Source organism: Calidris pugnax, unplaced genomic scaffold (genome assembly GCF_001431845.1).
Source record: "Calidris pugnax isolate Ruff unplaced genomic scaffold, ASM143184v1 scaffold70, whole genome shotgun sequence".
In the NCBI taxonomy this organism is placed as follows: domain Eukaryota; kingdom Metazoa; phylum Chordata; class Aves; order Charadriiformes; family Scolopacidae; genus Calidris; species Calidris pugnax.
In genome coordinates, this window is record NW_015090862.1 from 11,710,676 (window position 1) to 11,733,807 (window position 23,132).

The 23,132-nt window shown below is 40.2% G+C and overlaps 1 protein-coding gene across 3 annotated transcripts in view; it reads right to left on the bottom strand.

Moving 5' to 3' along the window:
* The window catches only part of ARNT2 (aryl hydrocarbon receptor nuclear translocator 2), a 99,913-nt gene that overhangs the window by 62,761 nt on the left and 14,020 nt on the right, over nt 1–23,132 (bottom strand). The window contains exons 1-4 of one of the 3 annotated variants that reach the window (XM_014944656.1): nt 17,779–17,949; nt 11,660–11,771; nt 5,364–5,411; nt 2,231–2,275 (exon numbers count right to left, since the gene is read on the bottom strand). In XM_014944656.1, coding sequence (XP_014800142.1) covers nt 2,231–2,275; nt 5,364–5,411; nt 11,660–11,769 — 203 coding nt within the window. In that variant the 5' untranslated portion in view covers nt 11,770–11,771; nt 17,779–17,949. Of the gene's footprint in view, nt 1–2,230; nt 2,276–5,363; nt 5,412–11,659; nt 11,772–17,778; nt 17,950–23,132 lie in introns of those variants that run through there. The other 2 variants (XM_014944655.1, XM_014944657.1) reach the window with 2 other exon arrangements.

Genomic DNA, 23,132 nt, shown 5'->3' on the forward strand with positions numbered 1-23,132 from the left:
CTCCAGCCAAACTCCCATATTTGCTATGATGCATTCCACAGCTTCCAGTCAGACTTACAGAAAAACCCACTCAATGACAACACTGATCTCCAGTCCTATAATGCTGTGTGGAACATCCTGCATCCCTGCAGGGAGACACTACATGCCTACAGGATCAGACTGCACGACTGGGACCATATATGGTATAATAGTACATACAAAAAAAAAAAGCCCCAGTAAATAAATAAAATGAGTACAAAAGACAGCAAGTAAACATCTGGCTTGTCAAACATAGACCAGAATTTATGTTTGAGAACAATCAACCACAGCAGGGAAATAACGACAGTACTTGATGCTGCCCCACTTTGGGCTGAGCTCCAATGTTCTCATCCTTTATAGCAAACATATGACTGAGGTGGTGAGTCAAAACTGAGGATTCTCAAAATGGACAGTCACCAAAATCTTTCAGAGCTGAAGATCTGAGAATTCAGTTTTCCCCACACTGTAAATCACCATTACTTGCTCATCATTAAGGAATTACACCTACACATACATCTGAAATGGTCCAAATGGACCTAGAACACTTCAGTGCCTAGCACGTATTTTTCCCATACTGTACCTGTCAGGTGGCAGCTAAATACAAGCACACTACAGGTACATGATGCTTCAGATGGCAAAGCAGCATCTTCCACTGATTTCAATGAGCTGTGCATGGCATTGTCTTGTGGGATCACTGGCTGATCCAGCAAGGTGTGTGGAAGGTGATCACTTCACTTGGAGAGTCCACCAGCACTGATGGGTACGGTAACATAACTTTAAAAGAAACTCCAACACTCTTTTATGAAGACTGACCATGAAAGTAGCAGCTAGTCTTGGCATATTTTTTGGCTACTTTTATTAATAGAGCCTTTTCTTAAAATGCAGGAAAGAATCCAAGCTGTAGTATGCTGCTTCCTGAAAGAGAGGGATGCAAAGGCTTTGCCCTGCGTTACAATGTGTGTGCTGCCCTTGCACATATAGGTGCTATAAGCATGAGGCATTGTCTCCAGAAACACCATTTGTTAAGGCTACATGCAGAGTTATTATTCTTAGTGATGACTGTGTTTACCCGCTGGTACTCAGGAAATCCAGCTATGGGTCCCTGCAATGATAGCCCATGGTTGTCCAGGATATTACATCCAGCCCTTTGGTTAAGGTCATGATCTACTAAACTACCTATTACACCATAATAGTGAACCTCTCCATTTCAAATGGCTGATAAAACAGCATTTGTGGGGGGCTGTGCAGATGTAGGAGAGAACAGAGCCCGTGGGAGCTGGATCCTATACACGTGCACAAGCAGAAGTGACAGTGTACACGTACGGGAGAGCACATGTGTGAACATGTCAGCATATATATGCAAAAAACATGGATAAGGGGAAGAAAAATGCATTTTTACATAATGAAAGCTTACTAAGTTCAGCATTTTCACAGAAATGGTGATCAAGAAAAGAGAGACAACGAACACACATTTAATATATATTTTACATTTATAAATACATTTATAAATACAGATTACATTGTTTGCCACTGATGTATTTTAATACTCCTTAACATTGAAAACAACCATTATAAAGAGTAAACAAAGAGATTGAAAAACTTCCTGAGGATAAAGAGAAGAATATTCAACAGTCCATTTCATTTATGATCATAAAAAGTAATAGTATATTAATCAACTGGCCATGAAAACGTTCAAGCAAATAAACCCCTGAAATTTTCCTGAAACTAGTTCAAGTTTAAACTCTTAACAGCAAAAAAGGGGCTGTGCTCCCCTTCCAAAAGTGCCTGCCTTAGGAAACCCGGCATTCATAAACATGTATACAGAATGATGTTCTAATTCTGTCACTTCTAACTTTGTTTTTACATGGAAATTTTGGAGGGACACTAAGTTTTAGGAGACTGCGGGAGCTGATCCAAAACTACTTAGGTCCAGGGTCAGTATTTCCAATTTGAAGCATTTTTGGATCAGCCAACTCTCCTGACTTTTGATCAGTCAGAATGGCATCATATAAAATAAAAATGGGGGCAAATCATATTTTATTTTCCTTTTTCCTACCTGGCCATCCTTTCTGTGTCAGCAGTACTTTGATCATCGTCCCACCTAGAAACAAAACAACCAGCTCTCTAAGCTAAGGCACACCTACTGAGATTTTTTGGGCACGAACATCCCCCTCTTTTCTCTCAGCAGAAGAGCTCTACGGAACACGCCTACCTTGCAAACTTTTCCTTATCACCAGAGATTTGATCACCATCATACCTAGAAAAAAAAAGACAGTAAGTAAATCCACATGGGTTATGCATTGCATGACAGTCAACACACAGCAGAAAGCAAAGAGGTTCACAACTGCAAACTATTACAAGAAACAGCAAGAAAAATGAGGGCATGAGAACGATAAAGCAAAGAAAATGTAGAGTCTGATGAAACTTCCAAGCCATGCCGATTCAAACAGCTTCATTTGTATACTTAAAAAAGTTGGAGACACATTTCAGTGGATTTATGCAAACACTTTGACATACACTCATTGCTTGGGAAACTTAACAATCAGCACCATTACAGAAAACACCACTGAGCTTTTATCGACAGCAGCCCATGAAATATTCATTGCTGTGTTGGAAGTGAAAGAGCTGTATCTTTTCCAGATTGCAACCACAACCCACTCCATTCAGCAGAGGGCACTGATGGTCTACAGATAACACAGGAGGGCAGGGACACACGCTGAAGTGCAATGCATCATTTAAGGACGCCTCCAGAAAAAAGCTCTAGCAGGTACAGACACTGTGCTGCCTGTGGGGAAGACTGGCAAAAGTCAGGCAGGCAGAGGAAACTGCTGGGTAAATAGAAGTGAAATTAAAACTGGCTTAAATCCCTAGAAGTAAACAGGTACCTCATTCCTACCCAAACCACCAGAAGTTAGATGCCCACACAGGTACGTGCCGTGTGTTGGCAGCAGCTCTATGGAGGAAATCCAGATCAATGGGACTTTTGCCTCGTGGGTTTAAAGCTTCACTGTTTCTGAAGCGCTGTCCCAGAGACAGGCAGCAATGTGACATTTTACTAAAAAAATGACATGCTTCTCCTCCTTTTTGTCTCCTAAAAACATACTAATCCTTTGAAATTAGGTTTTCCTAGAATAGTTACAGAAAGACATCTTTTTTGAAAAAGATTTTACTTCTGGAAAAACTAAAATTCTTGTTCCAAAACAGAAAATATAGGCTTTAAAAAATAACTCTAATGGCTTTTCTAGAATTTAAGATGATTACTGCTCAAGAATAGTCAAATTATATTTTGTATTAGAACTAGTTTTTTATTACAGCAGAGAGCCTATGAAGCTACGAAGCTTTCATGCATTAGCTAACAAGGTAATACAGCATAATGAAGCATCTTTTTTCTTCTACAAATCTAATAATTAACTCTTTCCTTTTTTTTTTCTTCTGCAATGAATTAAAACTAATTTTAAGTACCCCAACTGTGCAAGTTCCTCTATGAGGCTTCATATTTTCCTTCCTCAGTAAGACTGATTCAAACTCTGATGAGAAAGCTTAAGTGTGACCTGACCTGTCTTTCTTTCTATGTTGTGTTTAACACCATCACCTTCAAAACATTCAAGTGAAAACACCACTTTATTCCACGCGACACTGCCCAGAGAACAGACTGAGCCCAAAAAATTTCAAACAAAAAGACAGATTCAATGAGGAATGGCCACATGCCGCCATGTGAGAAGTCCATGCATACGCCTCCACGTGACGATGAGATGCCATGCAGAGATACCTGAGCTGGCTTGGAAGTCCCTGAGAAGCAAGATGTGTTAACTCATGTGGAGTATGATACTAACACCACTACGTCCTGTGCTCCACTGGCTTGGGGCTTGTCTATTCATCCTTGTGTAGTTGGCTGGGCTGAAGATGTTATTGCCTCCAACTACTCTTTTCTCCCTTCCAAGCTCCCAGCTGACCTCTCTGTGTGCACGCTTCTTCAGGCACTTCAGTCAAAGCCAGCTGGGTTAGCTTAAACGTTTAAACAGCAGTTCTTTGCCAACCAAATTAATTTTGACCAAGACAAGCTAGGCATCAGTCACGTGATCAATTTGGAGAAGGGAAAAGTCCTAAAAGGAGGGCACAACTAGTAGAGGATGTTGGAACATGGCCCTGGGCACCTCTGCACTCTTTTTCTGTACTCCCTAAAAGCAGAACAATTTGGGTTTTTTGCAGCATTTAAGTTCTAAATATCAGATTTTGATCTGACATCTAAAGATCAACTGAGTCTAAGCACAGCATACCTCTCCAATAAAAATAATGGAACTATCAGCTTCCCACCACCAAACTTTGAAAGGCTGAAACCAGGATGGAGAACAGACCAATGCACATGCACCACTGTGCCGAGAAACCCTGACGCTTGTGGAGGAACAAACACAGTCACGTTCATCACAAATCTTGTTCCTTTAACGTGTATCTTCTAGCAAACTTTATCTTCTAGCCCTCAGACCACCAGTTTTAACACCAGAGACTGGAATATCCTTTCTGTAAACGACATCAGCTAAACAGGGGTGCTGCTGGTCTTGTCCAGTAGGTTATGATACGGTGTTAGGACACATCTTCAGTATACTTATCTTCCAGACTGACTCGGTTAAAACCCTGCAGTGACAACTGGGTTTCAGCATGGCTGCTGCTACAGAGCTGCAGTTACAATTTGGATAATCAAGTTATCTGCAGTATCTACCCCTCGCTGCAGCTGCTTGGTTTCTAATGAAAAAATGCAAACAGTGTGACCAGAAAAAAAGGAAAAGTGGAAAAATGGCAATGATGCTGTAATGTTTGTTTGTATTTCTAGCCTAGAATATTCCACGTTAATTAACATTTATTTTGGCAATTTTTACTATTCAGTCACACCTAATAGTACATAATGAGCTTTAATCTTAAAAAAATAATCCACACCTCTAGGATCTGTCATATTGTCTTAACAAACAGTTAACATCTGAAATAATTTCAAAATAAAATCCATTTTCAGTGGCAGAGAGACAACTTCAGCAATGTCAAATAACCAAAGTTCATCTACAGCAGTTGAAATAATAAGCTAAAAATCACAAGTTTCCTCATTTGACATAGCTGCAGAGCAAAATTATGACACACAGTCAGCTTTGTAAGCCAATAACTACATTAGGCAGATTTCTGCCAGGATGCCTAATTTGCAGAGGAAGCTGATAAAAACTAGTAACTAGAATTTAGGTCAAGTTGTTGGCAAGTTCTTAAGCCACATTCATATTGGCTTTAAAACATGAATAGTGAGACAGTTGTCTTTCTCCACTGGAAGAAGTCAGTGATTTGGCCAACTCTTTGTAAATGCTCACCTTGAAAATTTGCTGGGCCCCTCCCCATCTTCATCATCGAAGTCCATTCTGTAAAAGCAAGATTTCCAAATCAGTAATCATGACGTTGGCAATGGTGACATGAACATTCAAGCCAGAGGTTCTCAACCTTGTTTGATTTATGTTTTGCCTGGAGGTGTTAACGACTGTAGATTCTAGTCTTGCTCATATTCTCCAGACCCCCTAAAAGTAGCTCATCCACTGCCAGGAACACAAAGAGTATAGGCTTTTAAAAAAATAAAGTAATAAATCACTACTCTTCTCCACAGAAATCTGCACTGTTAAAATTAACAAATAAAGGAAATAATAAACAAATACAGTTCTTGTGAGATGGTCAGAAGTAGTATCTCTTTGGCCTGATAGACGCTTACAGAAATCAGTGGGGACGCTCTGTTAGCGACTGAAATTATGGCTAAAGAAAATAAAATTCTAAAGCTGTACACATCATAAACACCAGGCCACTATTCTTGCCCCAGTCTAAAGAAATAGCATGTTAAAGGTTGAGCAGAATAAACTCCCAGCCTCCCTTCTAAGAAGATTATCTGTGTCACCTCCATTGATTGTATCTGTAGTGCGTTCTTTAGACTTGCCCTGTATTACCAACCATTTCACACAAATTACCCTGCAGTCTGCAGATGGCAACTACTTTGTGGTACTCCTGTGGTCATTACTAAAAATGACCCATGGGTCCATCGTGCACCTAACTTACCTGGTTTATGTCCCAGACCTTCTTCTTAAGTCAGTGGAAGAGACAAGCTCTTCCTTGGGCCAAATCTCAGCCCTCCAGTTAGACTCCTCCAAGGAGCCACAAAATGCAGGAACCTCTTTCTTCACTTCTTACACCAAGAGACTAGGAAGATTAGCTTTCTGAATTAGCCACCTAAATTAGTTTCCTCTGTTAGGTAACGTGATTGTATCCTTCCCATTGATATTAAGCCATTACAAAGTTATGCAACAGGATTATTTCCAAAGTATTTTATACATTTTTATACCTTTAAAAAGAGGTGGACAAATACATATCCCAATTATAAAGGAGTGACTCTGCCATTAAGCTGATATAAAAAATAAAAAAATACATTAGTATGATGTACAGACCTTGATCAGTCACTTAAATGTAATTCATGTAGATGGAGAAATCAGTTTTGTTTTGCAAACAATTTTGTCAGGTTTCTTTAACACCGTAAGCATTCTAACATTTCAGTGTAATAAAACTTTATACAGTTACAGATTACGTGTCTCTAACACTCCCCTATTAACAACAGATATGTCATATTAAAGACAAAGGCCCTGAAAAGTGACAGTAATATTTATCTCAGTATTAAAATAAAGCCCTACCAATTAAAAATTAAGATTTGTGTGTTCAGAATGTGGAAACAATGATATAAAAATGCTAGATTTAAGCATTTTTAAGCAAAAGCATTTAAGCAAAAAAGATTTAAAGCTACATCAGCACAGAGAAGCATGAGTGCCAGTTAGGCAATACCTCCTTGCTTCCTAACTTTGATAACCGAGATGGACTGGCCTATAAAAGATGTGTCTGAGTCACAGCGATCGACGTACAATCAGCACAAGGGCAGCAAATAAGCACAGGAATTGGAAAGTGCATTAGAAAAGTCACAATAATATTTTCCAGATGGTAATAGCGATTATTCATTTCTAGAGGAAGCAGAGGGAAAACCATTTTCCCCAAAGAGTCTTCAGAAAAGATGTGTATTTAATTTGGTTAAGATTGATGCAATCGCCGTTTTCACTCTAAATCACATTTCTGCTCACCTAATTATCGCCAAATGCGGTTTCAAAGCCAGCGCCCTCCCCGCTGCCTGGTGCGGACCGACACCGACCTCCAGCGGCAGCGCCCCGGCCCGTGCCCCCTCCCCACCACCGCTCACCCACCCCCGGCCACCGGCACCCCGAGGGTGGACTCCAGCACTGGCACCTCCCCAGGCCTGCTGCACGCACAGGACTCCCAGCCATTTAACATTCATCATCTAGCCCAAGGTCCCCTCTTACCTACCTGCTTCTTCCTCACGTATAACAACGTGCCTGTAGGTGACATCCCAGAACAAGCTTTTGAGGGATTTCAATTGCAACGTTCCTACCCACACCGAAAAGGTGAAAGCCAGCGTTACAGGCAGAGGGGGCATGCTGGGAGCAGCACTGGGCTCCCCCCGAAACCACTGGCAAAAGCATCACACCAGGCTTACCCTTCACTGATTTCACCCACAACTGAAACATGACCGAGAGAGACCCTCAGTTTCAAACTCGAGGGAAAAGGACTGCAGAAAATATATACACCTGTGGGGAAAAGACTTTTCTTCAGGGGTTTAATATGACACTGCTTTAATTTGGGATGGATTAATTTTGTAACTCCTTTTCTTCCCCTCCAATACACTGAGATCCTGTGTCTTGGATTCTTAGCTTCCAGCCAAATACTCCAGCTGCGTGCTGAGAGATGGATTTCCCCCCCAGAATTAAATATTAGCTCTACTGCATGTAGTCTAGTGTATTATTACTGGAATGTAATGCAGAGAATTACGGAGACCCTGATGACAGTTTACGGCTCGATCCTGCTGCCTGCGCTATGTGCCCACCTCCAGAGGAATAGCAGGACTAACACACCTCTTCACCCAGGTGGCTGGGTACCAGCTTCTCATCTTATTAAATCTAAATGGGTTAATATCCATAGATAATACCTACCACATTTATAGCAGGCTCATCACAGCAGAATCTGAGTGCCTAGGGTGCAACACCACGCTGTAGCAGACTAAATCTTTAAATAACTCATTTGCTTTTTTAAACTACCCCAAAATCTTGACTTGATTCCAAATGCAAGATTACAAAGAAATAAGAAATTAAACATAAAATTCATAAACAATGACAATATTTGTAAAAATGTAACAGCAAATATATCTCTGTCCCATCTGTGTTAATAAATACATTTCCTAATTTCACGTTTCACTGTGCAAAATGAAAAAGCCTTTTCAACCCTGCACTTCCCCCCCAAATGAAAAATCACAGGTATAAGGTCAGTGATTCCGATGTCCTGCCTGAACCACTGCATGTGCTCTACAGCCAGGCAGAATGAAAGATAGGGAATCAGTTGTAACCTCCAGTACAACATATAAAAATATTATTCCAACAAACTCCTCATACCCTGACAGATAAGATCTTCTGTTCAGATAGAATATATTGCACTTTAGCAAAAGAGTAGAAGCAGCTTCCAAGAAGACAAATGACATCATTTCACAAGTTTCAGAAAGAGTATCTTTTTTCTTCATTTAAAATTCCCATTAAAGAGACTTTAAAAAAGAGCTGCACTATGCTCTTTTGTTTTGAAGAGACAGCATAGATCTTGTTTTCCTCTTCACACTGTTCATGTCAATCCTGAAAAGGCCTGATGTATGAGGTACTTATTAAAATATATTTTCCTCAAAAGATGTGTGGGTACCATAAATACTGCAACAAAAATATATTTCAAAATTATTTCTTTTTAATTAGAAATACTTTCATACCAAAAAAAGAACCAACCCCAGAACACAAGAAGGTGGTCCTGCACAGGTTAAAAAATGTAGATGGGAGACGATTTGAATACTGAAACAAAATCATTATGTTAAAAATCCCAAGAAATGTCAAAAGATGCCTGGCCATGATCACCCAGGGTAGGAAGGGGGCAGGCAGGGAGGATGAGGAGCAGATGCAGCTGAGAGGCAGATGGGGATCTGTAGTAGAGCCCTTTGTTCAGTCCAACATCGGGGGGTACACCAGGGGAGGGAGGGAGGGAGAGAGGCCAGTGGGCTGAGGTCTCTTCCTCCCTACATCTCCCCAGATCTTACAGTTCTGGTTCAGAGAAAAGACAAGACCACAGGCTGAGCTGAAAGAAAACCAATGCGACTGTAAACCAACCAATCAAAAAAACCCCCAAACCCTCCCTTCCCCAGCACAGATAACCTAGGAAGGTTAAAAAAGCCCCATATCCTCTAATACAGCAAAGCCTTAAGGAAAGAATTGACGTTTCGTTAATCTAAGGTAGTCACTGACCACTGAAATGCATTACCTTACGCACTACCAGGCTGTCAGCTTTTTCTATAGAGTACTTGGTATAATTTATAGAAAGGAAAAATATTTTTCCAAGCTGTCAATGCAGCCAAATGCCTACACCGCAGAAACACCACCTGGGTAGCCAATGAGTTTAAACTGATCTACATTCAAGTCCATACAGCAATTATTCTGCCAGCTTGCCTCAGCAATTATGAGAAAAGAAACAATTTTCAGAGATAACCGAAGCTGGAAAAGATGACTCTGTTCACTCACTGCATTCCTTTATGTCTGACACAAAGCATTCATTTCTAAAATGCCCAAGGATTTAGGTGTGCAAAGACGTATCTCCAGGACAGTAATGAAAGGACCAAGTGTTAGTTGCAACTTTGTTCAAAGAGAAGCTAGGAGGAATTAGACACAGCAGGCATTCTTTCCCTCAAGGTCTGAATACATACACGCTGAACAACAACAAAAAAAATAAAAACTGCACCCTCAGCTCAGGCTTGGAGAAGGGCTATTAGTTTAGAGCTGTGGTGCACAGATGAAATGCCACCATCTGGGTATAACAGCAAATCTATACTCTCTTACTCACTGAATTTGCATGTTAAATACATTTAAAATAATTCGGTTTTCTGTTCCTCCCACCCTCCCCCCACTCCACTTTCTTGCAAGTAGATGATGATACTTAAAGTGCGATGGTTAAAGCATTGCTTTCAATTAATATCAACTCGGTATTTAATATAATCAGAAGATTTCGCAGTCAGCAGCATCAACCCTTTGTAACAGTAATTTCCAAACTGGTATTTGCAGTTGACATGGTTGATGATCAAAAAAGAGATCAATTATCCTGCAACTCAAAAGTACAAAAGTTTATCTGTGTTATATAGCAATGAAAAAATGCTAATGCTTTGTTTTCTGTTTTGAGTACAAGTTTGAAAAGGTTTTTTCATTGAACAGTTTCAAAATAAAAATGCAATGCCTGTCAAACACAGATTTCAGGAGTTTCTCAGACCAATTTCTTAATAGTTCAGCATATGGAAGCACTCTCAGTGGGGGGAAGTCCCCAAATTATCCTGTCTGAAGGAACCCCCTCAGAAGGATCATCCTGAACGTTCAGGTCACACCAACTTAACTCCACACCCAAGGCAAGGTCCACCTTCTCCCGGCTTAATTCACTGCAGGACTCAGACTCCAGTACTGTTACTGGAGCAGACACCTAAAACAGGCAACGTACCTCGGTGAACAACCCCTAGAGTAGCTCTCACAAGGAATAATGTCTTCTCCTCAGGTGTCCATCAGCGACGATTTTACTCACACTATCGATCCTGTCAAGTCCTACTGCTGTCATATTTAGGGCTAAATATAAGACTTATCAATTCCTTTGGCAGGCACTCTCAGATCAGAGATATCTCTGAGAAAGCATCACAAAAGATCTCTATTTGTGACCAACCTTTGATAAAAACAGGGGTTTTTTTGTTAATACCAGAGAGTCCTTTTCTGCTCTTCTGCAACTCTTTGCACACTTTTCTCAAAGGATCAGTATGAGTTCCTACAGAGAAATTTGATGTGGAAAAACTATCCCTACACCACACCAACCTCTGCAGTCAGATAAAAAAGATTTTCTTCTTTAGCAGAGCCATCAAGCTCGTGCACGGGATGAACTTGAGTCAGGCTCTTTCTCCCAGAATCAAAGAGACTATGCTGCACTTCCACCAAGACCTAGAATATTGTAGACCACAATCTCTGAAGAGTGACTGCTTGTGCTATTTCTGTACCTGGGACTATAAAAGAAAACATTTTCAACAGAAGGCCTTTATTTGGGAGATTCCAAGTCCAAACTTCTGATGAAGTTGGATAAGTCCACATGTGCAAGTAAGAACACATCTTGCTACCTTTATTCACATGACAAATGCTTTTGAGATTAAACAGATGCAGGCAACACGCATTCATTACATGTACAACAGCCACGGGATCCAAACTCTGTTTCTGGATGATTTGCCAAACCTGAAAGCCTTTTGAAGTGTGCAAAACAACAAACAATACACTTATCAGCAGGTTGGATCTTGCAGGAAGAGCAGATACATTGAAGAGAAAAAACAAGCCAACAGTGATTAATACCATAATGTAGTTTACACACGCAAACATTACATAGTCAACACACACAGATAGGTATATTTTCAGGTTTTTGGTATCAGTCATTTCCAGTTTCAGATCTGTAAAAAATTGAAACAATGGCTTACCCAGAGCGGCGCTTTCCTCCTCTGGAAGGCATGGATCCTGCCATTCTCACTTGCCCACTTGCCATTGGTGCCACCGGCAAGGCCACAGAGCCAGGAATATCTGATGCCATTTCTGTAATGCAGGGGTAGGGAAAGAGAAAGGAAAAGAAAATAAAATATTCCTTTAATCCATTACCTTCAAGGAGAAACCTGTGATGACAACATTAGAGAAAGGTCTTTTCAAAAATAAGCAGAGAAAGCTTTCCTTTTTATTTCTAAGAAAAAGTAAAGGTCTCCTATCAAAGACCAGGAGATTCACAGTTCCCTTAAGAGAAGCCCGGTTCTGTCAACAGCCATTACGAATGCCTTGGGAGACAGAAATAATCACAGGTAGGTACCTCTGTATTTCAATCTACCTAATGTTTCTAATTTTACTTCTCAGAGGGGCTGTCAGATGAAGGATAACAGCCTTTTTACAGTAGTTAAACTGCCCTGTTGAAAAATGCAGAGCTGAATTCCCAAGAGAAATGAAGCTGTGGATCATGGTACCAGGGTACCAAGAAAAACTTCAAAAACTTGTCAGTTTGCCAGTGAGGTCAAGAGTTTAGAGCAGGGATGAATGATCAGGTGACACTGTTTTTTATTCTGGTGGCATTCAGAGGACGAGATTGATTGCAAGGCTTCCTGGATTTCTGTGTGGTGCCTTGCAAAGCAGAACCAAGCCCAAAATCCAGGCTGATATTCATTCCTCTGCCAGTGCTCTGGGTGTAGCCACAAGTTAATGAGATCTCCAAACCTCAAAGCTTTGATCTGAGGAACAGTAAGAGCACACCTTACACAACAGTTTCAGACCGCTAATGGCAAGTACTTTTACAGCTTATTAATAACAGGTCATTACACTTCAAAAAAGAAAAGTGGAATATAATATATTTATACTGGTTTGCCCTATCCAATGGATTAAGCATGTTTTGCCTCTGTGCAACTCTTGTAAACTATGTAAGCAATTAAAACTTTTTTAATGAAGCTATCCTATACTCACTCTGGAGGTAAAAACTACAGTCACAACATTTAATTATCTTGAAAGAAAATGCATCCTCCTTCCAACTTCATTCCTTTTTTTAAACTTGGCAGAGCTACAGATAAATATATTTACTAATAGAAAGTAAATCTTTTAAAAATCCTGCTATTTTTTTCCCAGCAGGTAAGTACAAAAGAACTTCAATTATGGGAACAGGAATCCAAGTTCTTTCATTGTCTGCAGAGCACTTCATTTCTGCCACACTTTATATAAATCCATTATGCATTTCAAATAATAACACTTTATCTGTTCACTGATTTCATTATTTTCTTCTAGTACATTTACTTTTATTATCCCCTTTTCAGCTAGAAAGCAACAGAGCAAAGTACTCATCCAATATTTTTCAACAAAGTGTGCAAGGACAAACAATGAGGTCTCTACCTGCAACACCACACCATGGAAAGTCCCGCTGTGTCTAAAGCTACTGCTATGTGGAAACACTACATTAATTTATATTAATATTTCCATACAAATAAAAGCATAAGCATCCAAACAACTGGTAAATCACTATTTCCAGAATAAGTACCCTTAGCAGTCTAATGCCAGTGATTCATTTGGAACATTCAAATTCATATTTCATGGATAGAACCGAAGGTCATTTTGTAATGCTCTGCTCACTCATTTACTAAAGCAGATGGTAAAACCCATAATAAATCTACCTGCAAAGTGTCCCTGTCATTCAGAAACACATTTCAGTATAGATCTTCAAGATCAGATTATTTTTTTTAAGTAGTAATTGTAAAACAATTTCAGATCAACTTTGAGCAGTATTTTACAATACAATATTTGTAATTGCGATGAGCTGTTCGTGTAACCTCATTTTCTTCAATCTAAGACAAAGATGATGAAAAACGAGGCCAAGGGTTAGATTCATCTACTCTTCAAAGTCTAAAACCTAAAGCTATTTATTTAAGGTAACTTTACAGATCACTAAAAGGGAAACAAAGCACCATCCTTGCAATTATTATGCATTCCATGCTTAGAGGTACATCCAAAATAGTTTGAGTCATCTTCTTTCTGTAAGACTCCTGCTCTCACCACTGACAACTCAGGGAGACCTAGGGAGATAGTTTTGATCAGATGTCCAATTTAGGTGGTTGCGGTTAGGCAGAACGAGTTGGTTTTCTGCTCCTTTGCTCAGCTTTAATGTATGAACACATAAGAGGCAAGAGTACTTAGTGAGTTTAAAGTAGTAAGGAAAAACAGAAACTGTGTATTTTTGGTAAGAAAAAAAGAAAAAACAAAGGCTAGAGGAATGGTCAAACCACAGGCTCAGTTATATCAGTGAGCAAAAACACCTGGAAGAAAACATTCTGCAACAAATATATCATCTGTCTATCAGAATACAAGCTGAAGAGTTTCTGTGTAGGTAACTCGAATCTCTAGAATGGCACATCAAACAAAATAGCCTTCAAATATATTTTCACAGTCCTGGGAGAACAAGACCAAGCTTATTGAGCCAACCACTCTAAAAGGATGTCTTCAAAAATTTCCATTTCCAAGATATAAGCACAAGAAGGAGAAACAAAAATAATCAGGGGATCCACATGCATTTATCCATGTGAAAGCTCAACTATGGGGGAGGAAAAATTCAGGCCCTTCAAATCAGAACACTTTCCATTATGCAACAGTCTGAAGGTGTGACAGACCTGCACATACATCAATGTGTAAGACACCCCATTTACCTTTCCACTTCAGAGTTTCCCATGTCAAAGAGACAGCAGCCATTGTGTGACCTACTGCACCTTGCACAGGACCCTCAGGGGCAGACATACACAGCTACCAAAAGCAGTCAGCTTTCCCAGATATCTTTCCTGACACAACAGAATTGGAGTTCTGCAGATGGAGAAACCAAGAGGGTTGGGTCTCTTTCAAGCCACGTAGCAAATACAGCAAAGAAAGCATCTCCAAGAGCAACATCACCATGGAGCATGGAGCACCTGGAACATGACCTGCCTTAGTGAAAGCAGGTGAAGCTCCTCACACAGCGCACAAACAGTGACACCAGAGCACTACAGGAGGACTTGAGGGACAGAGCTGACAAATCGACTCCATTGTTCAGCTGCAACCAACTGGGTGTTGGAAGTCATGTCAGCACTGGATGGCTGTGCAGAAAAACAAGTACTAAGACCGTGGCTATGAAAATTCCACTCACAAATGGAGCAGCTCCCTGCTGTGGGCTGCAAGAACTTCTGGGGAAGACCATGGAATGGATCTGGGCTGCTTCCCATCTACTCAGCTGCATGCATCAAAAGCACCACATCTTTGATGATATTTTTCCATTTATAAAAAGGGCTGGTCAGAAAACTAGAAACATGTCATCTCAAAAAATGAGGGCAGATCTGGGAAGGCAGAGCCAGAAGAAAAATCTGATGGAAGAGTCAGCTGCTTTTCTGACTAAGCACCTGAGAAGTGACCTGTCTGTGCATGGTCTGGGAAGAAAACAAGAGAGACAGAGTAAAAAAGACACCCATAGACTGGAATCTCAGATAGAAATATTGTGGTAGATAGGTATCCAGGGAGCCTATTACCATAAAATAAAACAACGCAACAAAAGAAAAAATAAAAAAAGGAGTCTGGATCAGACACAGACCTGAAGAAAAAGAAATCAGAAGAGTAACCTGCAATTGTGTAAAGTTGCATCAACATAAATTTAGGGCAGCCTCTCGAAAGTAAATGAAGCTACTCTGTTGTAGCATAAATTAGCATGAAAGGCCAGCACTGCAGAAGCAGGTGTCAAGTTGGTTATATATATATTTTTTGGGGGGAAAAAAGAAAAGGATGGACATGCTGGGTTAACAATCAAAAAGATCACGTTTCCAGGCTCATCTACACTCATGTCCACACAGATGTTAACACTGATGTTCACACAAGTGTTTCAGCAGCAGTGAACATTAGGAAACAAGCTGTTCTCTCTCTGAGGTCAGACCTTCCGAGAGTGGACTTTCCTTCTGCCAACAGAAATAAAACAAGTGTTGCTTATTTTACCCAAAATTAAAACATGAACATAAGGGTATAATGCTCAGAAAGTAAAACAAGGTCAGGCTTAACGTTCATGAATATCATCTATAAGCACCAAGGCAGTTTTCTGAAAAAAAAATAAAATAAGTTCCTTAGTGTCAAATAGAAATCACTTTGCTGCTACAAAAATACACATAATATTTAATTTCAAAGTTAGAAAGTTACCTAGAGATCTGCCAAAGAACACACAAATGCTATTAAGAAAAATGCAGCACAACACTCACAGTCTTTTGTGGATATTCTTCCAACCAGATGACACCTAACAGCTCTTGTCTCATCGCTGTCATGCCTAGGGACAGGCCTGATCCTGCCACTAATACTCATGTTCATCTTGGGGATCCCTGAGAAGCCACACTAATCCAGGGACAACATCAGTGCTCAATGTAAAAGCAGCAGAATTAGTCCCTCCATTTCTGTCCAGAATTAATTTCACTGCTGATCACTCTGTGCTTGGATATTAATTACACTTTCCTCCAGCACCACGCGTAGGTCACCCCCAAAATATTCAGGGATCTTTTTGAAATAAAAGACAATCTGCAAATTTAAATTAAAAACATAGGGATAAAATACAGGGAGTTATTCCAAATAAATTCCGTGTTCATCTCAAACTTTGTTATAGAGATCTGTACAAAAACCAGCTACTGTGCACTTCACAAAGCAAAACACAAAAAGCCAGCTAAATTCTGCACAATAATACCGTGAAAGTGCATGTGAACCACAACAGCAAGAATTACTTGATGGTGCAACACTCCAGGATGAGCCTGGACTTCACTTTTTAGGCAGAGAATTATTAAACTACGGCTCTTAAACCCAAACTTTAAATCTCAAGCTCCTCCTCAGACCCACCGCCTGGAATGTAGCTCTAACTCATCTCTGACAGGAATTTGCGACTTGCTGAGCCATCCCCCAGGGAAGCCCAGCTCTTTGGCCAGGTGTCTCCAAGGCTCCGGAGATGGCATCTCCTGCTCTGTTCCTCTCCAAAAACCACAGCCCTACATCTTGCTGCGAAGCCTTGAAATACGACCAGACGTCGTGCATGACGAGACTTTGTAAATCCATCTTACAAAGGGTCCTATTACTCACATTATTTTCAGCCACTTGTGCTATACTGCCCCCACCAACACACACCAGGCATGGACAGGGCCAGGTTTGAACCTGGAGCCCACTGGAGAAATGCTTTCACTGACTTCAACAGACTTTGAATCCCTGACATTAACTTTAATGACCAGTTCCAGGTTTGCTATTACATGTTAGGTACCACTGAGCATGCTCTCCATAGGGCTCTTTCATCCTTCAGTGTTTACTGTAATAAATGGGATTAAAGTCAGATACCAGCATCTGATTAAATGAAGGAGATTCTACTTTTATCAATACAAGTGTGACAGATTTCCAACCGCTAATCCATAGAACGGCTGAGATGTCAATCACCTCCAAGTAAATGTGGATCTAAGGCTAAGTACAGAATTACGAACGTGCCCTCTCCTGTATACAGCATCATACACAGGAATTGTAAACGTTCCAAGAAAGCAGATCTCAAAAACTTCTTTGGAAATTGTATTTTTCCATATCCTGAAGTCATACGGGAGTTAGATGCGTCTCAGCAAAAAGGTTTGATTGCAGTCAATTGCAAAGGGGATTTTTCTGCCTAGCACAGAGACATTTAAGAATAAACTAATTTGTATCTCTTACTTTAGAAGATGCCAGTGAAAATATGTAGCCATCAACTAGCCAAAAAAATTTCACAGAAATACCTATGCTAAAATCTAGCTGTATATTCAGTCACTGCTTCTCCATGTTAGCTACGGAGATTATAAAACAGAGCTCACTCTCAGAGAATATGAAAAATCAAACATTTTCATTGTTCCTCATAACTCTGTTAATACCATTTTACTTGCATTCCATTGACAGATACTTTAAATAGACTCCACATCAGAAAGATCTACTGTACAGAGAGGATACGCAGAAAAGCAAAAAACATTCCTTTCCATGCTCTTAACACAATTACGATAACAAATAAATCAGGAAATATAATAAATCCCACCTTTAAGGAAGACTCCTACAAAGATCCTATTTCTTTCCTGTGAACAAAACCTTCTTGGGGAGAAATTTTATCCGCATATAAGAAGTGTCAGAAACCTCTGGGAAGAAATGTAGCAGCATTGGTATTCTGCTCAGAAAATGTCATCACAGATCTGTTTACCTTAACTGTGGACCATGATTCAGCCGGTGACAACCGTCTTGCATACTGATCAATTTATTTGCAGCAAAATTACTAACATTTTCTACTTTAACCATTTAGGTTCTGGAAACAGCTACTAAGACAGGGAGGGCTTTTATGAATAATAGATAAATCCTACTTAATTCAAAAATTTCCCCTCCACCACAATACCCTGTATTTGGGGTGGGAGGGGGGGGGGTTCCCCCCAAAATCCTGAAGAAAAATGAGGGCATACTGTGAGCAGTTACCAGAGAAACGCTCCCTTTTTTAGAATTAAAATCAGAGCTTTATCATCTGCCTGCATCACAGGTGAATGTTAAGTATATATGAAGGGGGAGGGAGATGGTGCAATTAACCTGATCATTTTTTGGGGGGACTGTCTGTCCAGCAGAGACAGTGACAGACCATTTAAGAGAGGGGCCTTACTGGTGGTCAAATCAATTTGACTACTGGTCAAATCCAGTTATCTTGCCCACTGCCCTTTCTGCTGTGACTCTGGAGGAGATGCCAACGTTAGTGCAATGTGACTAATCTAAGAGCTATCTACCATATCTACCATCAGTAGACTGGGAGAGCAGGTTCTGAAGCCAAAGAGGTAAAATCCTCTGTGGTGCCTCCATACTTCACTGTTGCATCCACACAACCCATTTGTGGAGTCCTGGAATCTCAGCAGAAACCGTACTTTTTTGCATGCCCAGCAACACCACCAGGATGTGCAAAAGAAGGTGGGATGCAGACACTGAGTTAGAACAGAATTAGAAGTACACCTTGACAAAGAGAGTTTTGGTCTACTTTAGGGGATTTCTTGCTTTAAGTGCTCAGCTGGAGGGACAATGTAAGACAGATACCTTCAAGATGAGCAGCTGAGAAAATCAGGGTTCTCTAAAGAATCCAAAACCAGGCATGCAGAAAACATGGCACCCAAAAACCCAGTTGTGGAAATGTCAATCTTACAATTTGTAACACCAAAAATTATTTCATACAATACTCCTAAGTGATTTTGAATGCTACTTTGACAACACTTCTTATTTTTATTTCCAGGGACATAAGAAAAGGATGCAGTTCATATTCTTGCTCTCAGCCTGAATGACCAACAACCCACATACAACTGAATAAAGTCAGAATGGCCTTTAGCATGATCCAGAAGACCTGGAGTCACACATCTGCACCTACTGCAGAGACTGTTATAGACTAAATATTCGATGTGAAGCCCAGAAGATGCAAATTACTAAGCTTAGGTTGGGAAGAAGGGAAACGGTGGCTGCTCCTTCATTGCTCCTATCTTCCTGACAAATGCCGTGGCACCAATTCACCTTCTCACGCATGTCCATGCATTTTTCCCTGGCTGTTTTTCCACTTCTCATTCATAATTCCATGTTATCTCTTCTCGACCTATTCAGCCTCTGGCTTAAGATGAACTATTTCTTGTACTCCCTCTAATACAAGCCAACACATGTGACTGCTGACCATTCCCCTCAAGAAAAAGAGGTTGCTGGAATTCAAAATAAGGAGGAAAGATTAAAAAAGAGGTGTTAATGGCTCTTGTTCTGAAAGCATGTCTCTGGTCTCTGAAAATAATAAACCCCCTCAGAATCAAAACAAGGCTTCTATCTTCACTGTAGAATGAAGACAGGTACCTGAACCTAAGTGCCTAGCCTGGTCTAAAATTTCAAGAATCCTTCTCACTGCAGAAGTGGAAAATTTAACTCGGACAGAAAAGCACCCAGGTCTTTACAAAATTATAATGGATAAATGCATTAGAAGAATAGCGCTTCTCGTATCTGAAGCCTGGAAGTGCACCAAAAATCAGGCTAGAAGCACATCCAAGGATCTGGACTATATTCCATTGAAAACACAACCTGAGCCTCCAACACTCGGCATGTCTCTCAGGTATAAATAGTCACAAGTGGGAAAGAGCACACGCAAATCAGGCAGGGAAGGAGGGCAACCACTGTAAAAGGCCAGTCTGCAGACAGGATGAGAATCTGGCATTGAAAGGCTGTTTCAGGATTGATGGCACCTTTATTAAAAGAAGAGAAATGGGTCCTTAGCTTACATAAAGGGTCACAGTGAAACCAGCCAACAGCAGCAGGATCATTTATGCTGTCTGAATGTGACCCTACCTTGTCTTAGGCTGGTATATACATGATCATTCACTGACACAACATCATTCTTCACTTAACCATTTTCTGCCCTAATTTGCCCTGGTTATATTGATATTATTAGCGATATGTGGCAAAAGTACTAAATAAATTGCAAAAAAAATTAGGCTCCCCAAATCATGCATCATTTCCATTTGAAATGAATGGTGATCCTCCCTCCTCCTCTGACATTTTGCATTTGCCAAAAATAACTGCATAATTATAAGTTGAGTGCAAGAAACAGAAGGTAACATTCAAAGTTATTTTCCATAATTTTACATAGCATCAGAACTACCAAATACCGTATATGGCTGTTCTGTTGTGCAGAAGTGGCCAAAGCTAACCCATTAATGAACTCACAAAAACTGTAGAAGCACACACCCAGCCTGGGCAAACAAGCACGATGAAAAAATAATAATGTGTAATGACTTTCCTTCAAGTTTCTCAGAGACATATCACGCTCAGTCCATTAACTCTTCATTTAACAAGTCTGTTTCATTTAGCTTGTTTTGGTTGGCATTTGATTAGAAATTCATGTACAGGACATTTTTCCCCCTTTTTTTAAAACAGAACACTTGCTGTATTTCAGCCAGTAAAACACCAGGAGGTAAAGTGGAAGCTGTAAGAGAAGCTAAAGCTACACTAAAGCCCGGCACAATAATACGGAATCAGGCAAAACACCTGCACATGGCCCTGCTCCACAAGATTATCACTAATTGTTTTTTAAAAGGGTTTGGTAAGACTTGTTGCTCAGTAGAAAAGCCAAGAGTCAACTGAGTAACTCTCAATTTGTTCCAGTTCAAGTTAACAAAAACAACACCCAACACCATACCATCAGCTTTACTGTAACTCCAGTTACGTCCAAGTTCTGTCACAGCTGCCTCTGCATTGCTAAGACTTGCTGAGATTGCTCTTCTGTCTACACAGAAAGAAAAGCCCTCTCCTTCAACCATTCCTCATTTCCCACCCTGCTCAACATGAGGTCTCTTGCTGACCACCCTCACTACTAGGTGTAGAAAACAGAACAGCTAAACCTAGATTCCTTCTCCCACTCTGTTGCTTGTCCCCTCATGGGAGCCCACCCAAAGCCTGTCCTCTCCTCAAGGGTAATGTAAAACTGTTTCAGCCACCATCAAACTCTCCCACAACTTGTACCTTTTTCATCTTCCAGCACCCTTCCTACTTTTGCCAAGCCTTCCTGACCAGTCACGACTGCCTCCGGATGCCCCAAACTCCCCGCAATGGGAAGCTGTGGATGCTAGAAGTTTATATGGATTTTAGTAGAGCCTGCCCAAAATTGCAGAAAAGAAATCCACTGAGAACTACAAAATACAAATGTCATGCCTGGCTCAAGAAGCCTCTGAGTCACACATGGCTGGAGTGTGGGAAGGTACCCAGGGGAAGCCCCACACATGCTTGCTCTGATTTTTTTATACTCCTTCAAGTACCCACTTTTGGGCCAGTGCTGGAAAAGCCATGCTAGGCTTGAAAAATCTTTCTTTTGGGACAGGACAGAAACTTTTTACATCATGAGAAGGGGAGGCAACATTTCTCAAGTGTGTTTCTTCTACAAAGGTAAGAAATTGGCCACCTACCACTATTAGTTTATTTCATTAACAATCAAATGAAGCATTTTCCACAGTATGCCCTTGCTCTAGATCTCTGATTACTAGTTTTACATAGTCATTTCTATTTGTACTTCCCAAACTCCTCATCTTCATTTCCCTGTTCAACACGATAATTGTTAAAAGATGTTTACAAGCTAATATCCTTTTATAAATTTTAATGCAATTGTTATATCACAAATAAATAATAACAATGAGTGCAGATAAACTACTGAGCAGTTACTCTGTCATCGAGACTTCATTTTTATTCATTCATCTTCAAATTATTTATTTGAAATAATATTTCTATTTTCTTCTATCAAGAACTCTGGCTTTTTACTGTCTATCTAGCAAATTTTTGTCAACAATATAAGTTAATTTAGATTTCAAGCAAATAGCAGTGCTCGATGGCAAATCTATTTTGTTCATGTAGAAATTCAACTGTCAATTTGCAGAAATAATTTTGAAACTGCTATTAAAACACTTACAACGGTATACACAAGAAAAACCCCACCAAGATCAATACTGTGGTCCTCCAGAGTTCACATCATAACAAGATGACAGTGCTCTAAACTTCTATCAACTACATAAAACATACTGAATAGCTGTAAATATGCAATGAAATAAAGGTAATGGGTAATAAATCTGCCTACAACTTTGACCAAAACTGATCTTAAGTAAATGCAGATCTGGGTTAGCCCAGCTTTCCCAGGAATCTAAACCTCTTTCTCAACTATTCTGCTTTTCCTCTCTACCCAGAAATGAACAGAATTCACAGGAAAGTCATTTTATCCGACTTGAGAGCCAACACCACTTGATTCTTGTTCATATTTTTTGTTAACTGCAATAGAAGCCTATTTCATGAGCATGCAAGGCAGTATTTATGACTACAACTTTTGGTTCAAGTTGGAAGAACTTTGACAACATATTTCTTAGATAATGAGCAGAGATGTTTTAATGAATGAATTCATTCCTGGTCCTCTCATAATTGTTCCACATAAATATTCTTATAATCCATTTTCATGGAGGTGGACAAGCACATTAAGCAGGCTAAGTTCACAGGTGAAAGGACTTACAAATTTGAAAATCCAAGGAGCCACACTGAGACAGAAGTGGTATCTTCCACCTTACCTGCCTACTACAACAGAGCATGGGTCAATCACCAGGATGAATCATCTCTGGTAGTCATCGTATTGAGCCAAGTCATGGAAGGGCTGGTAAGGAAGACCATGAAAGATCTGCATGACATATTTCTGAGGAAGCGGAGACTGTCAAACTACATCAGACTAAACCCACCACTGCTGCTGCCCTGAAAGCCACTGACCAAACTGGAACCTTGGTGATGCACCCACACAAAAGGAGACATCCGCTCCCAACCAGCTGCAGAAAGCTCGGGAACAACATAGTCCAGCTACAAAGACACAAAATTTAG